General features: G+C 40.1%; 3 protein-coding genes across 32 annotated transcripts in view; all 3 read left to right on the forward strand.

Annotated features, from left to right (window-relative positions):
• The window catches only part of PPFIBP1 (PPFIA binding protein 1), a 173,993-nt gene extending 172,121 nt beyond the window's left edge, over positions 1–1,872 (forward strand). For all 29 annotated transcript variants that reach the window (XM_044385587.3, XM_044385586.3, XM_048216816.2 and 26 more), the window contains one exon: positions 32–1,872. In XM_044385587.3, the coding sequence (XP_044241522.1) occupies positions 32–118 (87 nt within the window). In that variant the 3' untranslated portion in view covers positions 119–1,872. The remainder of the gene's footprint in view (positions 1–31) is intronic.
• Positions 1,873–2,115: 243 nt separating this feature from the next.
• REP15 (RAB15 effector protein) lies at positions 2,116–5,395 on the forward strand. The gene has a single exon (XM_026502212.4). The coding sequence runs from the start codon at positions 2,599–2,601 to the stop codon at positions 3,307–3,309; it is 711 nt and encodes a 236-aa protein (XP_026357997.1). The 5' UTR covers positions 2,116–2,598; the 3' UTR covers positions 3,310–5,395.
• A 3,332-nt stretch (positions 5,396–8,727) lies between these two features.
• Positions 8,728–16,751, forward strand: part of MRPS35 (mitochondrial ribosomal protein S35) — a 57,807-nt gene continuing 49,783 nt past the window's right edge. The window contains exons 1-3 of one of the 2 annotated variants that reach the window (XM_026502210.4): positions 8,728–8,887; positions 12,968–13,014; positions 14,646–14,813. In XM_026502210.4, coding sequence (XP_026357995.2) covers positions 8,776–8,887; positions 12,968–13,014; positions 14,646–14,813 — 327 coding nt within the window. In that variant the 5' untranslated portion in view covers positions 8,728–8,775. Of the gene's footprint in view, positions 8,888–8,931; positions 8,998–12,967; positions 13,015–14,645; positions 14,814–16,751 lie in introns of those variants that run through there. The other variant, XM_057318998.1, reaches the window with a different exon arrangement.

Below are 16,751 nucleotides of genomic sequence, written 5' to 3' on the forward strand. Positions count from 1 at the left end.
GGTGAGTGACCCGTGTCTCCTTGTTTTCCAGCACATGTTAAAGGAGGACGACATGTTTCGGGATTTTGCCGCCCGTTCCCCCAGCGCCAGCATCACCGACGAGGACTCCAATGTGTAATCCTAGGACTTGAATGAGCATGAGGAGCCCCTCGTCTCTTCTCCACCTGATTTCGCAGACAACTCCCAGAGGATATAACAAGCAGCAGATCGTACTGGGTTTATCATTCCACCTTCTCAGAAGTGGAAACGGAAGGCTGGGGGCCTGTGCCTATTCTGAAGATGCCATGAAAAACGAGACACTGGTGAATGAGAGTGTAATATTCTGTCCTCTATTTAATGTAAAAATCTGTGATATATTATATTTAAAGTGTTGCATTTCATACGAGTGTTTTACTGCCGCGTTTCACGTTCACATTCAACAGTCCGCAGGATTTGGGAAGTGGGAAGCAGTGTGTGAGTGAGCTTGTCATGTCTATGTGACAGCACTGCAGCAGTCACGGCAGGACATTACACGCTTTCAAAGTCAGTATGTGGAATTGCTTCAAGCGCGCAGTGTGCTCGCTAAACGCCAGCCGCACCTCCACTTGCCTCTTCTTGTCCTATTTTATATATTTTTCTAAATATGTGTATATATTTAGTACATAGAAAATAGAACTTTTATTTTGTGACATACGGAAGATGGTGAAAAGCAAATACAGTGATCAAAACGGTCCTATGCCAGCTGGTCCTCGGAAAGGTTGGGATGATCTCTCCTTCGCCACAACTGAATTTTAATGATATTAATATTGATCGTCCCAACTTAATTAGGATATATGAAATACCCCTTCTCTGATGACACATTGCCCCAATTGTTGAAGAGTTAAAAAAAGCTTCAGCCTTCACCTTGGATCCTTTTACCTCAAAAGGAAGAACTCCAGGGACATTTAAATACTGTTAACTCGAATGCATTCAGAAGTTCCCCCCTGAATTTGTAGAAATGATTTCTGAAGAAACCAAAACAAAAACCTTTACAGTATTAAGCTGCTTATATTCCTTCTTGCTAAATATATCATTACATCAAAATACTAACAATGGACCTACAGTTATTAATTGTACACTTCTCAGGCTATCGATGAGTGGGATTTTGATAAGAAGCTGAATATTCATCTGAACGTTTAGTCTCAGAGTTCGATAACGCTGAGGCTGCGAAATGAGTTTGAGAATGGCTATATTGTGATGAGAAAACGTAGTTCATGTTTTTCTATCACACAGGACCCAGATAGCATTTCTAAAGGAAATAGCTGTGGCAAAAACTTACAGTGTTTATCATTTTTTAGGGGTATTCGAAAAATATCCTATATTTTATTCACTGCTACATCACTTCTCACGATAGCCAACTTGGTAAAGACAGGTTTTCACAAATTGGCATGAGGATGGGCAGTTCAGTATGTGTCAGTGGACTTGCTTATAAATTATATTTGAGTGTCAGTGGTGTGATCTTGCAAGCTATTAGCAGGTTACCAAGCTTTTCAACATGGGCTTTTAATACCAAATGACTGTTTATTCCTGACTAAAATGATCTGATGCTAATAATAATCTTTTGCTCCCTACCATTCACTGTTTGGTAACTGTACTGGACTCTCACGTATTAGTATTTTATTTTAATGTGAACATATGTCACCATTTGAAAAACAATTTCTTATTCAAACCTGATTAAAAAAAATACCAGGAGACTGTTATAGATGCCAAATATTCTTTATTCAGGGCAGTGTAACATAACTGATGATATGTGATAAAGTTAAAATTTTTTTGATGATATATATTTTATTTACAAAACATTGTACACTGCTGGTATTACCATATGAAAAGAAATAAAGTCAGTTGATAATTGTCTCCTGTTTTTATGGTCTGTTGCTTTATTCATGTTTGTTCAGAATACCCAGTAGGCTTTATTTCTGATATATAGAACAGTGACAGAAATGCTTTATAATTTGCAAACTCCCATAAATTTATTAGGGGGAGGGTTATAGCATAAATCAACAGGTAGAAATTTGAGGATTCTGAGGAATTTCTATGGGAAAGGAAATAGGCAGCTGGGCTGGGGGGTAAGGAATCATGGCAGAGGGGTTACTAGAAAAGCCAAGAGAAACGACTCGCCAGCAAAGTCGAAGAAGTTAGTCTTAAGAAGGAGGCATATGGTTCTTTAAAGAACTAAATACCAAAAAAAAAAAAACAAAAAACCCTAAATACTATTTTTAATTTAAGTAAAATTTGAAAAGCAGAAACCTATCTTGGGAGAGACTGCCAAACATTAGAAGTAGAGTGACTAGCCCTAGAGAAGAACAGATGTTTTTGGTGAGAGTTAATCATCTCTAATTTAATAAACCAACAGGAAATCTGTAAGAATACAACACACCTCGTTGGCAAACAGGGAGACCCAACATGTTTGTTTAGCTGTGTGTATATACGCTCAGCGACACCACGTCAACGTTGAGTCGGAAAACTGGGACCGCATGAACAGACGTGACTTTGCTGTAAAACTCTTACTCTGAAGAAGTCATTCTGAATGAGCTTCACATGTTCCATCTCTGGAAGCACTACTGATTGGGTGCAGAGAAAATGGGGCAAAAATCATCGCAACAGTTGCCTCTGACAGACAGCAAAGAAGTTTCCAGCGTCTGTGAGGTTGTCAGCGAGGCTATAGTCCATGCAGCTCAGAAAGTGAAGGAGTATCTTGGATTCGAAGATCCTCTGAGCAATCTGTGCCCGGCTTCCAACACTCTGAATGAGATCTTCTTAATCCACTTTGTCACTTTCTGCCAAGACAAGGGAGTGGACGAGTGGCTCACCACCACCAAGATGACCAAGCACCAAGCTGCACTGTTTGGGGCGGACTGGATTTGGACCTTCTGGGGATCCGAGAAGCAGATCCGGCTTCAGCTGGCCGTGCAAACTCTGCACATGTCTTCTCTTCCTCCCATGGAACCTAAGCCCTGGGACCTCGCACCTCCAGAATCCAGGGCAGAGGAGCCTTCCAGGAAGAGAAGTAGATTTGATAAGCTGGAAGAATTCTGTAACTTGATAGGAGAGGATTGTCTGGGCCTGTTTATCATCTTTGGGGTGCCAGGTAAGCCCAAAGACATCAGAGGAGTGGTCCTGGACAGCGTCAAAAGGGAGACCATGCAGGGCCAGCTGCCAGGACGGAAGGCCGTGGCACAGTTTATCCTGGAAACTGAAGATTGTGTCTCCATCAGAGAGCTGCTTGGAAACTGTCTGAGTAAGAAAGATGGGCTGAGAGAGGTGGGCAAGGTTTATATCAGCATCCTCTGACCTGGATGTGCCTAATGAGACTGGCCTAAGGCAAAAAGGAAAAATATTTTATTTTTGTCGGCAAGCTCATGCACTTGCATCATGCCAGCATGGGATTTTTTTTTCTACCCACCCTCCATTGAAAGAAAATGATCACCTGGGTCAAAACATGAGGACAGAGAGGAAAAAACCCTGCCCATATTGCAGGGAAAATTTATTCAATAATCAGAATGGGAGGAGAGGATAATAAAGTCAGCCTTGAAGTTTGATTTGCTAAAAAAAAAAATGCATCTTTGTTTAATAAGTCTAGAACTCAAAAGTGTAAAATATATTTTTACTGCTGTGGCTGGAAGGCGGGCGGGGTAAGGTGGTGCGTGAGACTACAGAACAGGTTTAATTACATTGACAATACCAGTTTCGCTTTAGGACTCCTAAGCAAAACCTCACTCCCCCCTCTTCCTCTAAGCTCTGCCCTTACTCCCATCTCATCTGCATTGGCTTTCTCTGTGCACAGAGACTCGTGGTAGGATTCACTTTGGGACTTGCTGGAGTGTCCAATTTCCTATGCTTTAAACACAGTGACCCCTATAGCAATCCCTTGTAATGATGATTAACATTTGTGTAGCATTTGCAGCAAGTAAAGTGTAATCACTTATAAAAACTATCTTTGCTTAAAAGCCTGAGTAGAATTATAATAGTACTGTAAGGGAGGAAAACTAACAGAAGCAAAAAATGCCTAAGAATGTAAATGAAAGATTCATTCACATGATTGGTAAAAGCCTATTTTATGTTAGGCCCCGTCCTACACCCTCCCAATTCAGCAGTAAAAAGAACAAAGTCCCTACTCTTGGGCAGTTTCTCTTTTAATGGTGGAAGACTGACAATAAATAAATATATGAATATATATTTAAAATGCATCTTAAAAAATATATCAGGTGTTATGTGAAAATAAAGCACGGATAAAGGGATAGAGGATGAAGGAGGTGCTACTTTATATGGGGTGGTTAAGGAAGACCTCTGAGAAGGGAATAATTGACCAGCGATCTGAACGAAAAGGGAGAGCATTAGTACAGATAAATCTGGGGAAGAATGTTCTAGGCTTAGAGAACTGCAAATGTAAAGGGCCTGAAATGATGTGTGTGAAGCATAGCAGAGGAAGCTGGTGTGAACAGAGCCGAGTGAGCCAGGGGGAGAGTGATAGGAGCCGAGATCATAGAAATCGTCAACAAATAATACAAGCAGACCATACTCGTGAGGACTCGATTTTCTCGTGAGTGATCAAGGGACAGACATGACTTGATCAGACTTACACTTAAAAAACCACATATTGCAATGAGCATTGGGTGTTTTACACAAACAATGAATCATGGAACACTACATCAAAAACTAATGAAGTACTGTATGGTGACTAACATAATATTAAAAAAAAAAAAGCCAGAAAAGCCAATAAAGGGGAAGTATGACAGATGACGTGAAAAAAAAAAAAAAACCCACCACCTCACTTGATTGCTGGGTGGCGACTAGGTTTTAGGGAGGAAAGAGTGAAAGTAGAGCCCAAGGGAGCAGCTGGGAAGCTATTAAGAGAGAAAAGGGTGGCCTGGATCAGAGTGGTACAGGCGGAGGGGTGAAGACGTCACATCTAGGAAGGGTTGAAGGTAAAGCATACAGCATTTGCTGATGATTGGATGAAAGTTACGAGATATATCACAATTAGAATTCTGTATTTCTAAACGTCTTAAATGTTAAGGATGCAAGGGAAGAAATAAAGGCACACGCTTTGAATGTGCCTGGAAGGCACCCAAACACCCAATTAGTGTTTCCTTGGCACATAGGGACCCCTATCTGTAGCAATGCCGTGTAGAGGAAGCTATCAAGAAGGCGGTTAGTACAGTAAAAACAACTTTCATCTTGAAATCACATGTGGGTTTGAGTTGAACTATCTTAGGAGCAGAGTCTGGTGACTTAACTCTTCGTTTTCTTATCTGTAAGTGGGAATGAGTTCAAGTAATACAAAGACGATGCTTGTGGTAACATTTTCCACACTAAGTTGTAAACTAATGAAAATTGTGAAAACTCTTGTACAAATTGTAAATATTCATGTTCTAAACAGCTGAAAGATATAAATCAAAGACTTATCAGTCTTTTTTTCATGAAAATAAAAATGTGAAGCTTTTGCTGATTTAAAAAATACTGTGTTTTTTTAAAAATTTGCATTCTGCTGTAAAAAAGTATAGAAGTATAGAAGTTAAGCCTTCAGGAGTCTCACCTCCTCTCTCCACATCCACTCTACAGTTTGCTGTTTACCTTACAGAACATGTACTGCATATTAAGAATATTTTACACAAATGGGGGGCCCTGGGGGGCACAGTCGTTAAGCGTCTGCCTTCAGCTCAGGGCGTGATCCCGGCGTTCCGGGATTGAGCCCCACATCAGGCTCCTCCGCTAGGAGCCTGCTTCTTCCTCTCCCACTCCCCCTGCTTGTGTTCCCTCTCTCGCTGGCTGTCTCTGTCTAATAAATAAATAAAATAAATCTTTAAAAAAAAATATTTTACACAAATGGAATCATATGATCCACAACCTCCATTTTTGAAAACAACTACATGTTGTGGACAATATTCCATGCTAATAGATTTATATCCTTTTTTTTTTTTAAAGATTTTATTTATTTGTCAAAGAGCACAAGCAGGGAGGGCGGCAGGTAGAGGAAGAAGCAGGCTCTCCACTGAGCAAGAAACCCGATGCAGGACTCAGTCCCAGAACCTCAGGATCATGACCTGAGCTGAAGGCAGACACCTAACCGACTGAGCCACAAGGCTTCCTTTTTTTTTTTTTTTAATACCCTCTTTAAGGCTGACATCAATGGTTCTCAGTCCTGCCTGCAGATTTAGATTCACTTGGGGAACATAAAAGCAAAAAGCAAAAACAATAACTCAATGTATTTCAGAGTAAGGGCCTAGACAATTTTTCTTAAATCTCCTCAGGTAATAATTCTAATGTGCAACCAGAATTCGGTTTCCATGTGTCCAAGTAGTACTCTATGTTGTATGTATACACCATAATATATTTAAGCAATACTATTTTGACAGATACTTAGATTGCAAGGTCCATTCACATTCCCGGATATTGTCTATTTACCATGCCTGTGAGTAGACAAACTTTGTTCACTCACTTTTTATAAAGAAGTTAGTTTTGACTAAAAGTAGCTGACAGAAACCCACTGGATTAATTTGGGTTTTAGATATAAAAATTTATATATAATTTAGATTATATATATAATTTAGATAAAAATTTAGATTATATATATAATTTAGATAAAAATTTAGATATAATAAAAATAAAAATAATATTTAAAATTATTCCACAAGCACTGGCTACATAATTTGTGGGGCCATAATTTGGTCGTAAAAGCCGAAGAAAAGATGTTTATCCTAAGTGAGCAACTGCACTTTTAAGAACTTTTCCAATTAAAAAATTATGTAATTCTTAGTGACTCCTAGGTACATGCTTTACTGTTTACACTGCATGAAACATATTATTGCCTGCTGACAGCATTACGAAGGAGTTAACTTTTAATACAGAATGAACCTAATTGTACTTGATGCCTGGGAAAACAGTAAGTATTTCTCTAGCTCCTCTAACTCTGGTCATATCTGTCCACTAACGTCTTAGGGAGACAGTAAGACAAAAAGACAGGAAGCACAGGAAGGCAGGGTGAGGACATAAGTCTCAACTTCTTGCCCAGAAATTGAGAAATCTCTGAATACAAACTAATTTCATAAAGATTCATACTTCTTTTGTCCCTAAATTTGTACGGTATAGATCTTGTAATTCATCGTACTAGAATATACAAACTGGAGAGAGCAAAAGATCACCACTGTACTGACCGTGAGCTTAATTCCAATGGCCACCATTTATATTCTGCCTACTGCAACATAACTACTTATCCACAACAGCCCTGAGGAAGATATTACTGTTCCCATTTTCCATGAAACTGAAGCCCATAGATGTTAGGTGGATTTTCTCCAGATCACAAAGAAACAGAGCCTGGATTCAAACCCCCACATCCATCTGACTAAAAGGCTGTGCTTTTAATCTTAAAAATAGAGGAGAGGATAGAACACCACGTGAAGACAGAAGCAGAGATTGGAGTTTCCTAGGGTTGCTGTAACAAGGTACCACAAATCGAGTGACTTAAAATGACAGACATTTATTCTCTCACCAGTTCTAGATGCTAAAAACCCGAAATCCAGGCATTAGCAGGGTTGGTTCTGTGAAAATTAATAAAACAAAATATCATAAAATGAAGTCTAGAGGCATTTAACCTAACACCCTGTACTTCTGCTTTGGAACAATTATGGGATGGTAAAAGGCCAGAGGAGATGAGAATGGTGATTATCACAAATACTTGTCCCTATCTGCCAGTTATCCCTCCTCCCCATACTGATTGATGTCCATAGCGTACTGAATGCTTGCAAACACACTGCTCTGGGACACCTGCATTCCCCTGCTCTACTTGGTATGCTAACCAAGAGTCAGTGGTGTTTGTTCCCAGTTATTCCTGTTACTACAATTTTGTACTTTGGTTAAATATTATAGTACCTATTAAAAAAACAGAGGATAATTTTATTAATGTTGTACGTTAATCTATCCTAGGGTAGAGGTTGTCAAAATAAGTTCCAAGCCAAGATGCCTTGAGGTAGGAACACCTTGAACTCACCTTCTCCACAGACACACAAACCTACACCTTTCTATAGAAATAGAGTAGGGTAGAAAAGAAGAGATCTCATTTAAAGAACGACCATTATTTTCGAGGTCCTGATGAGTTTTTGCAATTCTAACCTGATCTACAAACGAGCTAACCAAATCATTGGTAACAGTTACAGCCTATGCACACAGGGTGCTCACTGTATGATAATATTTCACCCAGAGCTTTGTCTATATTTACTTGATTCGGAGCAACCCAGCCAAGAAAAGATGAAGTCAACTTTTTAAAACAGAAGTAGTTTGGCTAGAGGCCATCCTTTTAACTATTTTCAGATACTGTCTCGCCCTTAGAGTATATCACTTGCACCAGCTCAAGACTTCTTTAAACCCAGAAAGTGTGGGAAAGCTGCAGTTGCAAAGGAGCAGGGCCCTAAGGTAAACTGCCAGACTCCCGGGTCATCTGAAATCCCACCCAGATCAAATTTGCCTCTGTAAGCCATATCTCCCCCAGTCCTTATGGACCTCCTTGGACTCACTGCTGCTTCTTCCTTTTTTTTTTTTTTTTTTTTTTTATTTTACCTTTTTGTTTTTATTAGTTCTTTCTGTTTTGGGGTTATCAGCCCGCACATTTGACTCCCGCGCTGACTTTGCCGGCCCACCTGTTTCCTGGTTCTCCACCCTAGGGGCGGGGCAAGACCGGGCGAACCTGCGCGGTAGCGGCCTCAAACCCGCCCCTTGACTCCCGACTGCGCTTGTCCCATCTGGCTTGCCGTCTTCGCAGCCATGGCGGCCGCCGCTCTCCACGCGTGGTTGGCTCTGCAGTCGGGGCCCAGGACCCTGCGTGCCTTTTGTACCTCCGTGTCTCCAACCTCCAGCCCTGCGAAACGAAGCCCGCGTGAGTGTCTGTCGCGTCGCCTCCGGGCTTTGGGGGAGGTGAGAGGGCGGAATACCGAATACCATGATGGCCGCCGCGGTGGCGGAGTCCGCACGGTCTGGGGGAAGCCGGTACGTCCTCTGGCAGCTGGTCGCTGGCCTTCCCAGAAGGAAAGCCGCAAGTGTGGGTCTCTTCTCTGCGCCGTGTCACCGGATTTCTAGTCACCGATTTCTGCTTCTGGGTGTTTTGGACGTGGCGAGCTTGTTCCCCCCACCCCTATACAGTGACCCGTACTTTCTGGTGCTTCCTTGCGCGGCCGCTGGCACAGCAGGGTCACTAGTTACTGGTGCCTGGTGATGTTTGTTGAGCAGTGTTGAACCGTGGGTTTTCTCGAACGTTAAGAGAAGCATACAGCTGTCTTGGAACAAACTGCAACTCTGAATTCCAGCCCTAGCTGTGCCACCAAATGGGATGACCTTCATTCAACAGGCGTTATTGAGATGACCTTCATTCAAGATACTGTACTTGCCTTGGAAAACGGAGTCATGCTATATGCATTGTGAGGTGCTGTAATGGAAGCGTGAATAGAGTAACACAGGGGCATTGAGGAAGAGCCCACGGGAGTCAGGGAAAGCTATGTCAAAGAGAGGGCGTGGCCAGTCATTCACCAGGTGCTGTCCATGCTACCTTCTGTAATATCGCTCATCTTCGTATTACCAACAGTTCAGTCTAGGCCGCCATCTCTCACTTCTACAGTAGTTTCTTTTCTGTCCCTGTTTCTGCTCTTGCACTCCTAAGTTGAATTCTCACAACCAGACTCAAGTATTCAAAAAGCAAAACCTTGCCACTCCCTTGTTCAAAATCTACAAATGCTTTCTCGTTGCTTTAAGATAGGATGAATTCCTTAACTTATCAGAGTGGCCCTTTATAGTCTTAATGCTTATGTCTTTTAAGTATTTTTTTTTTTAAGATTTTATTTATTTGACAGAGACACAGTGAGAGAGGGAACACAAGCAGGGGAATGGGAGAGGGAGAAGCAGGCTTTCCGCTGAGCAGGGGGCGCGATCCCAGGACCCTGGGATCATGACCTGAGCCGAAGGCAGACGCTTAACTACTTAGCCACCTAGGCGCCCCTTTCTTTAAGTTTTGTATTCAGTTTGTAAATACTCAACTCCTGTGTGCTGGGTAGTGTTCTAGATACTGGAATATAGCAAGATCTCTCATCTCATGAAGTTTACATTCTTTTGGTAAAGTCAGATTATTAACAAAATAATGTCAGTATAATGTCAGATGGTGATTAATGCTTCGAAGAAAAATAAAGCAGCGTATTGAGAATGATGGATTGGAGGGGTACTGGCTATAGGGTAGGAAAATACTGGATAGTCAGGAAAGACCTCCTTGGGGAAGCGACATTTGAGTGGATCCCATGGTATATACCATGCCGAGATCTGGGGGGAGGATCATTGTCGGCATAGGGATCTGCTAGTGCAAAGGCCCAGAAGTGAGAACAAGCTTAGGGGTGTGATCAAGGAACAGAAAGTCAACTTGGAGGTAAGTGAACATAGGTGAGTGGTAGTCTAAGATGTCAGAAAGATAAGTAATGATGTGATCTCACAATGGCTTTTAGGCATTTGGCTTGGATTTTATTATAAGTTTAGGATTATACTGGAAGGTTTTGAACATGGAAGTGATACCATGTGATTTATACTTTTTAAAAAAAATTTTTAGTTATTTGGGCGCCTGGGTGGCTCAGTCCATTAAGCATCTGCCTTCAGCTCGGGTCAAGATCCCAGGGTCCTGGGATTGAGTCCTGCATAGGGCTCGCTGCTCAGCAGGGAGTTTGCTTCACCTTCTCCCCACTTCTGCTTTCTCTCTTGTTAAAAAAAAAAAAAAAAAAACATATTTATTTACTTATTTGGGAGGCGGAGGAGCAGAGGGAGAGGGACAAGCAGACTCTGCTCTGAGCATGGAGCCTGACATGGGGATCGATCCCATGACCCTGAGATCATGACCTGAGGAAAAGCAGGGGTCAGATGCTTAACCAACTGAGCCATGCAGGCACCCCTGATTTATACTTTTAGAAGATCACTGATCACTGGGGCACCTGGGTGGCTCAGACAGGTTGGTTAACCATCTGCCTTCGGCTGAGGTCATGGTCCTGGGGTCCTGGGATGAAGCCCCTCATCGAGCTCCGCGTCAGGCTCCCTGCTTGGTGGGGAGCCTGCTTCTCCCTCTGCCGACCGCTCCCGCTGCTTGTGCTCACTCTTTCTCTGTCAAATAAATAAATAAAATACTAAAAAAGAAAAAGATCACTGACTACTACTGTGTGGAGAACCAACTTTAGTGGGGTAAGAGTGGAATCCAGATGATGAATTTGAAAGCCTGTGTAGTAGTCCAAATGAAGTGATGGTGGGTTGGATTGAGGTAATAGCAGAGAAGGTGGCGTAGTTGAATATGGGATATATTTTAAAGGTATAGCTGGGAGGACTTACTGAAGAGATTTGATATGGGGCATGAGGAAAAGTCTCAGGAAGCATGTTAGATTCTTACCCTGAGTAATTGAATGAATAGCAGTATCATTTACAGGGATCAGGAAGAAGAAAATCAAGAGCTCTGTCAATGATGTATTATAGTTGAGGTGCTTATTAAATATTTCCAACCTCTTTTCTCAGTGTTCTTTCTGTTCTAGTCTTAAATTTCAGCCATATTGAACTTTTCCTATTGATTTTTCATCTCCTTTTCTCCATAGAAACTTTCTCACTTGCCTGTTCCCAGAGCTACCTCTTGCTCATCCTTAAGGTTTAGGCTTAACATCCGGTTCTTCAGGGAGATTTTCTCCAACTAATTGACTAAGTTTGGTCCCCTGCTATATGTTGCCATTAATATTATGACTATTTATTGAAATTACTTGTTAAATAGTTCTCTTATTTGACAGACTACATTCTGTGAAAGCAAGGTCTGTGTTTCTCTTGCTCATTGCTGCCTTCTCTGTTTCTGGTACACAATATCACTCAAATGATTTTGAATGAATAAATGAATTACTATCAAGGAATGAATAAGAATTTGTCAGATAAAGAAATGGGAAGGTGGAAGGGGACAGAAGCCAGACAGGTGGAAGGGAGGCACATTCCAGGCAGAAAGAACAGTAAATTTGGAGAAAGTCCCAAGGCTCTGGTACTGGAAGTTTAGTGTAGCTGTGGGACCTTGTGAAGGGAGATGAAGCTAGAGATAGAAGTGGTTCAGAGTGTGAAGAGTCCTGTATACAATGCTGTTGTCACCCTCCTCTTTGATTCTTAGTTTTCTCATCTCTAAATGACCTCTGACTAAGGATAATAATAGTACTTACAGTTATTGTGAACAATAAGATTAAGTGAAATAATGAAAAACACATAGCACAGTGTCTGGTATGTGAAAGTGCTGAATAATTATAGCTATTGTTACTCTAATGTAGCAGAACATTTAGAGAGACATAAGGTAATATTTTTAAAGGTATATACTGTATGTAAATAATTTACTCTCTTCTATAATTATATGATTTATTAGGAGTGGCTATGATTTTTGTTAATACTGGCATTATTGTAGCATTGGCAGTTCTAATATGCAATACAGAAGGAAAAACAAGGGTTTTTTTGGTGGAACCCAATAATTCCAGATATGAGCAAGTATATTTATAGTTCAAACATTTCTTTCTTTTTTTTTTTTTTTTTTTGTAGTTCAAACATTTCAAGTCCGTTATCTTTAAAGATACTTTAAAATACTTTAAAATCGATATCTTTAAAATACTCATTTCTAACTAGATATTTTAACTTGGGAAAGTGAGTTTGACTATGAACCTTAAAATTTATTGAAAATAATTCTTTAGATGATGAGTTCACTATATCATCAATCACAATGCACTTTATATTTAAATAACTCTGGACTTCTCTTAACTATTTCTGACTTTTCATTAAGACGAGTTTGTCCCAGAGCTTACGGAAAATGGATTATTTTTTCATTTTTGTATTACTGAAACCTGAAATACTCTGAGAGTTGTGGGATCATGATCAGTGTTGAACAACTGTACATTATTCAGTTTTCTGTAACTACTGTGTTGTCTTTTAGGTACAGCAAACAGAACATCCAGATACGAAAGACCACTGAGAAGAAAGGTAATTAATATACTCTACTATATACTATCTTAATGATTTCTGAAGTTCTACTAAAGTGAGGCAGATATTCATGATAAGGCAGAAGAGTGCTGCCCAAGAAGGCTTCACAAGGGGATGTGTACTTGGTGACTGCCAGAGCCTTGGCTGTAGTCTTTAACTGGTTTTTGTCATTACCCCGAAAAATGGATCATCTTTGAGAGGTCGACTCACTCACATACTCCTAGGAAATCAGTATATAAACTAGAATATAGAATTATTTTTGATGCTGCTTTTAATAATCTCGAAGCCTGGGATATGTGTATTAATCTCACCAGTTTGGTCTCATCCTATAGGCAAGTCTATGGAAGAATCCAAATCTTAAGGTCACTTGTTGAGGATGGAGTCAGAACGGAGACAGATTATTAGATGGAAGTTAAATGGTACCAAATTATAATTATCTCGAGTAGTTATTTTCACAGGAATATTACCTTCTTCAGGGCATACATTACATTGGTTTTGATATTGCATTGTTGGACATTGCCAAATTTTGCTTCTTTAAACCCTACTTTTATATCCTGGCCATCCCTTCTAATGAATACGGTTTTTAAAAAAATATGTGTATATTAATGGGATTGACTAAATTGTCACATAGCTATTCTCTGGAACTGGGAGACGGTAATTTCTCATTATGTATGTATTCAATTAGTTTAACCCATTTACTTATTTCTAAGTTCTTGTTATTTATTTATTTCCTTTATTTCCAAATTTTCTGTGTCCCCTCATGTACTGACTTCCATCAAGAAAGTTCTAAAAACTATAGATGGTCACCAGCTTACAGTGGTTCAGCTTACAATTTTTCGACTTTATGGTGGTGAGAAAGCAGTACACGTTCAGTAGAAACCGTACTCGGAATTTTGAATTTCGATTGTTTCCTGGGCTAGCATTAATGCAGTATGAACCTTGCACAATGCTGGGCAGTGGCAGATAGGTATAGTTGCCAGTCAGCCACAGTCATGAGGATAAATAACCAATACACTTAACAACCATTCTGTACTCACAAACCATTTTTTTCCTACTTTCAGTATAGTATTCAATAAATTATATGACATAATCAATACTTTATTATAAAATAGGCTTTGTTTTAAATGATTTTGCCCAAACATAGGCTAGTGTAAGTGTTCTGAGCACATTTAAGGGAGGCTAGGCTAAGCTATGCTGTTTGGTAGGTTAGGTGATTAAAAGCATTTTTGACTTACTATGTTTTCAACTTATGATGGAGGTTTATTGGGCCAATCAATGTATACACTTAGTGTCCCAATAAACCCATTGTAAGTTGAGGAAGATCTGTATTTCAAAATACATTGTTACTCTTTCACAAAATGTAAAAAATTTGCTAAAAGTCTAAATCCACAGAAATTTTTAGTGAAGGAAGTGTGCTATTAAAGGGGATCCTTACCAGAGGGTTTGCAGAAACAGTGCAAAAATATTAGGTAGGTTTGGTGTTTTTTCATTTGAATAGCAGCAGTTCTATAACAGGTCAGATTTTATGTAGGTTGCAATTCTGCTTATGTTTCTTTTAATTGTAGCTTTTTTGCTTTAAAATTAAAGATCATATTCATATTTAAAATATTAAACTATTTTATATTCCGTAGGCACTACCTCCTAGGACAGAGAAAATGGCTGTTGACCAAGACTGGCCTAGTGTTTATCCTGTTGCAGCACCATTTAAACCCTCTGCTGTACCTCTTCCCATTCGAATGGGTTATCCAGTAAAAAGGGGGGTGCCCATGGCAAAGGAGGGAAATCTAGAACTTTTAAAGGTAAGATAAATTGCTGATTCATTGACCAAGACTTTAAATAAATGCTGATCCTCTTCCCACTCCTACTCTGTTTTGTACTTCAGGGTTCAGTGTGTAGCAGCAGCTTATTGTATTTTAGTTTACATTTTTTTTCAGGTAATAATGGATGATACATTCTGATTGTCCATGATAAAGAAGACTCAGAATCCTGGGTATTTAAGAATATAATCAGTTTGTCCTGTGGCTTCCCTTTTGGCTTTTTCTTTTCTATTTTTTCTATCTTGTATCTTTCGAGTAGGACTAAGAAAAGTGAAATAACCTATTTGAGATTAGAATTGGGGGCTGAAATTTAATTTTTTTTTTAAGATTTTATTTATTTATTTGAGAGACAGAGCGAGAGGACACATGCATGTAAGAGAGCACCAATGGGTGGAGAGGCAGAGGGTGTGGGCTCGATCCCAGGACCCTGGGATCATGAACTGAGCCGAAGGCAGACGCTTAACCAACTGAGCCACCCACGTGCCCCTGAAATCTACTTTTAAAAGAGAGATTTTAAAACTTTCTATCCAGAAAAGTAGAATTTTATTTAATACTTTTACAGTCCTTAAACTTCTTTATTTCTTGAAGCAAAATACGTCACATTAAATGCTTCATGTTAGATGCTTGGTAGCATCTATAATGATTTATGAACTATAAGCTTTTTTTTAAAGATTTTATTTATTTATTTTTGTGAGAGATAGCACGCGTGCCTGCACGCAAGCATGAGTGAGGGGTGGGGTGGAGGCAGAGGGAGAAGCAGACTCCCCACTGAGCAGGGAGCCCAAGGTGGGACTCGATCCCAGGGCCTTGGGATCATGACCTGAGCTGAAGGCAGACACTTAACCGCCTGAGCCACCCAGGCAGTGTGAACTATAAGCTTTTTAAAAAAATATGAATGTGCTTAATCTGAGAATGTGTATCTCAGATGGTTCATGTTATATACAGTATAATTGTCATAAACTGTGTTTTCCACTATATGAGAATCTTCCTCTTCTTTTTTTTTTATTGAAGTATAGTTGGCACACAATTTTACATCAGTTTCAGGTGTACAGCATAGTGATTCCACAAGTCTGTGTGTTATGCTGTGCTCACCAGAAATGTAGCTACCATCTATCACCATACAGCACTATTACAGTATCGTTGACTTTCTTTTCTTTTCTTTTTTTTTTTAATTTTTTATTATGTTATGTTAGTCACCATACAGTACATCCTTAGTTTTTGATGTAGTGTTCCATGTTTCATTGTTTGCGTATAACACCCAGTGCTCCATGCAATACGTGCCCTCCTTAATACCCATCACCGGCCTATCCCAATCCCTCACTCACTCCCCTCCCCTCTGAAGCCCTCAGTTTGTTTCCCAGAGTCCATAGTCTCTCGTGGTTCATTCCCCCTTCTGTTTACCCCCCCTTCATTCTTCCCATCCTTCTTCTACAGATCTCCCTGCTGTTTCTTGTGTTCCATAAATGAGTGAAACCATATGATAATTGTCTTTCTCGCTTCACTTATTTCACTTAGCATAATCTCCAGTCCCATCCATGTTGCTGCAAATGTTGGGTAATCATTCTTTCTGATGTCTGAATAATATTCCATTGTATATATGGACCACATCTTCTTAGTCTAGTCATCCGTTGAATGGCATCTTGGCTCCTTCCACAATTTAGCTATTGTGGACAATGCTGCTATGAACATTGGGGTGCATATGGCCCTTTTCTTCACTATGTCTGTATCTTTGGGGTAAACACCCAGTAGTGCAATTGCTGGATCATTGGGTAGCTCTATTTTTAACTTTTTGAGGGACCTCCACACTGTTTTCCAAAGTGGCTGTACCAACTTGCATTCCCACCAACAGTGTAAGAGGGTTCCCCTTTCTCCACATCCTCTCCAGCAATTGTTGTTTCTTGCCTTGTCAATTTTTGCCAT

This window comes from Ursus arctos, unplaced genomic scaffold (assembly GCF_023065955.2).
Source record: "Ursus arctos isolate Adak ecotype North America unplaced genomic scaffold, UrsArc2.0 scaffold_26, whole genome shotgun sequence".
Classification (NCBI taxonomy): domain Eukaryota; kingdom Metazoa; phylum Chordata; class Mammalia; order Carnivora; family Ursidae; genus Ursus; species Ursus arctos.

What these genes read in the sequence shown, in the direction of transcription:
- REP15 (XM_026502212.4), top strand. Translation starts at nt 2,599, where the DNA reads ATGGGGCAAAAATCATCGCAACAGTTGCCTCTGACAGACAGCAAAGAA.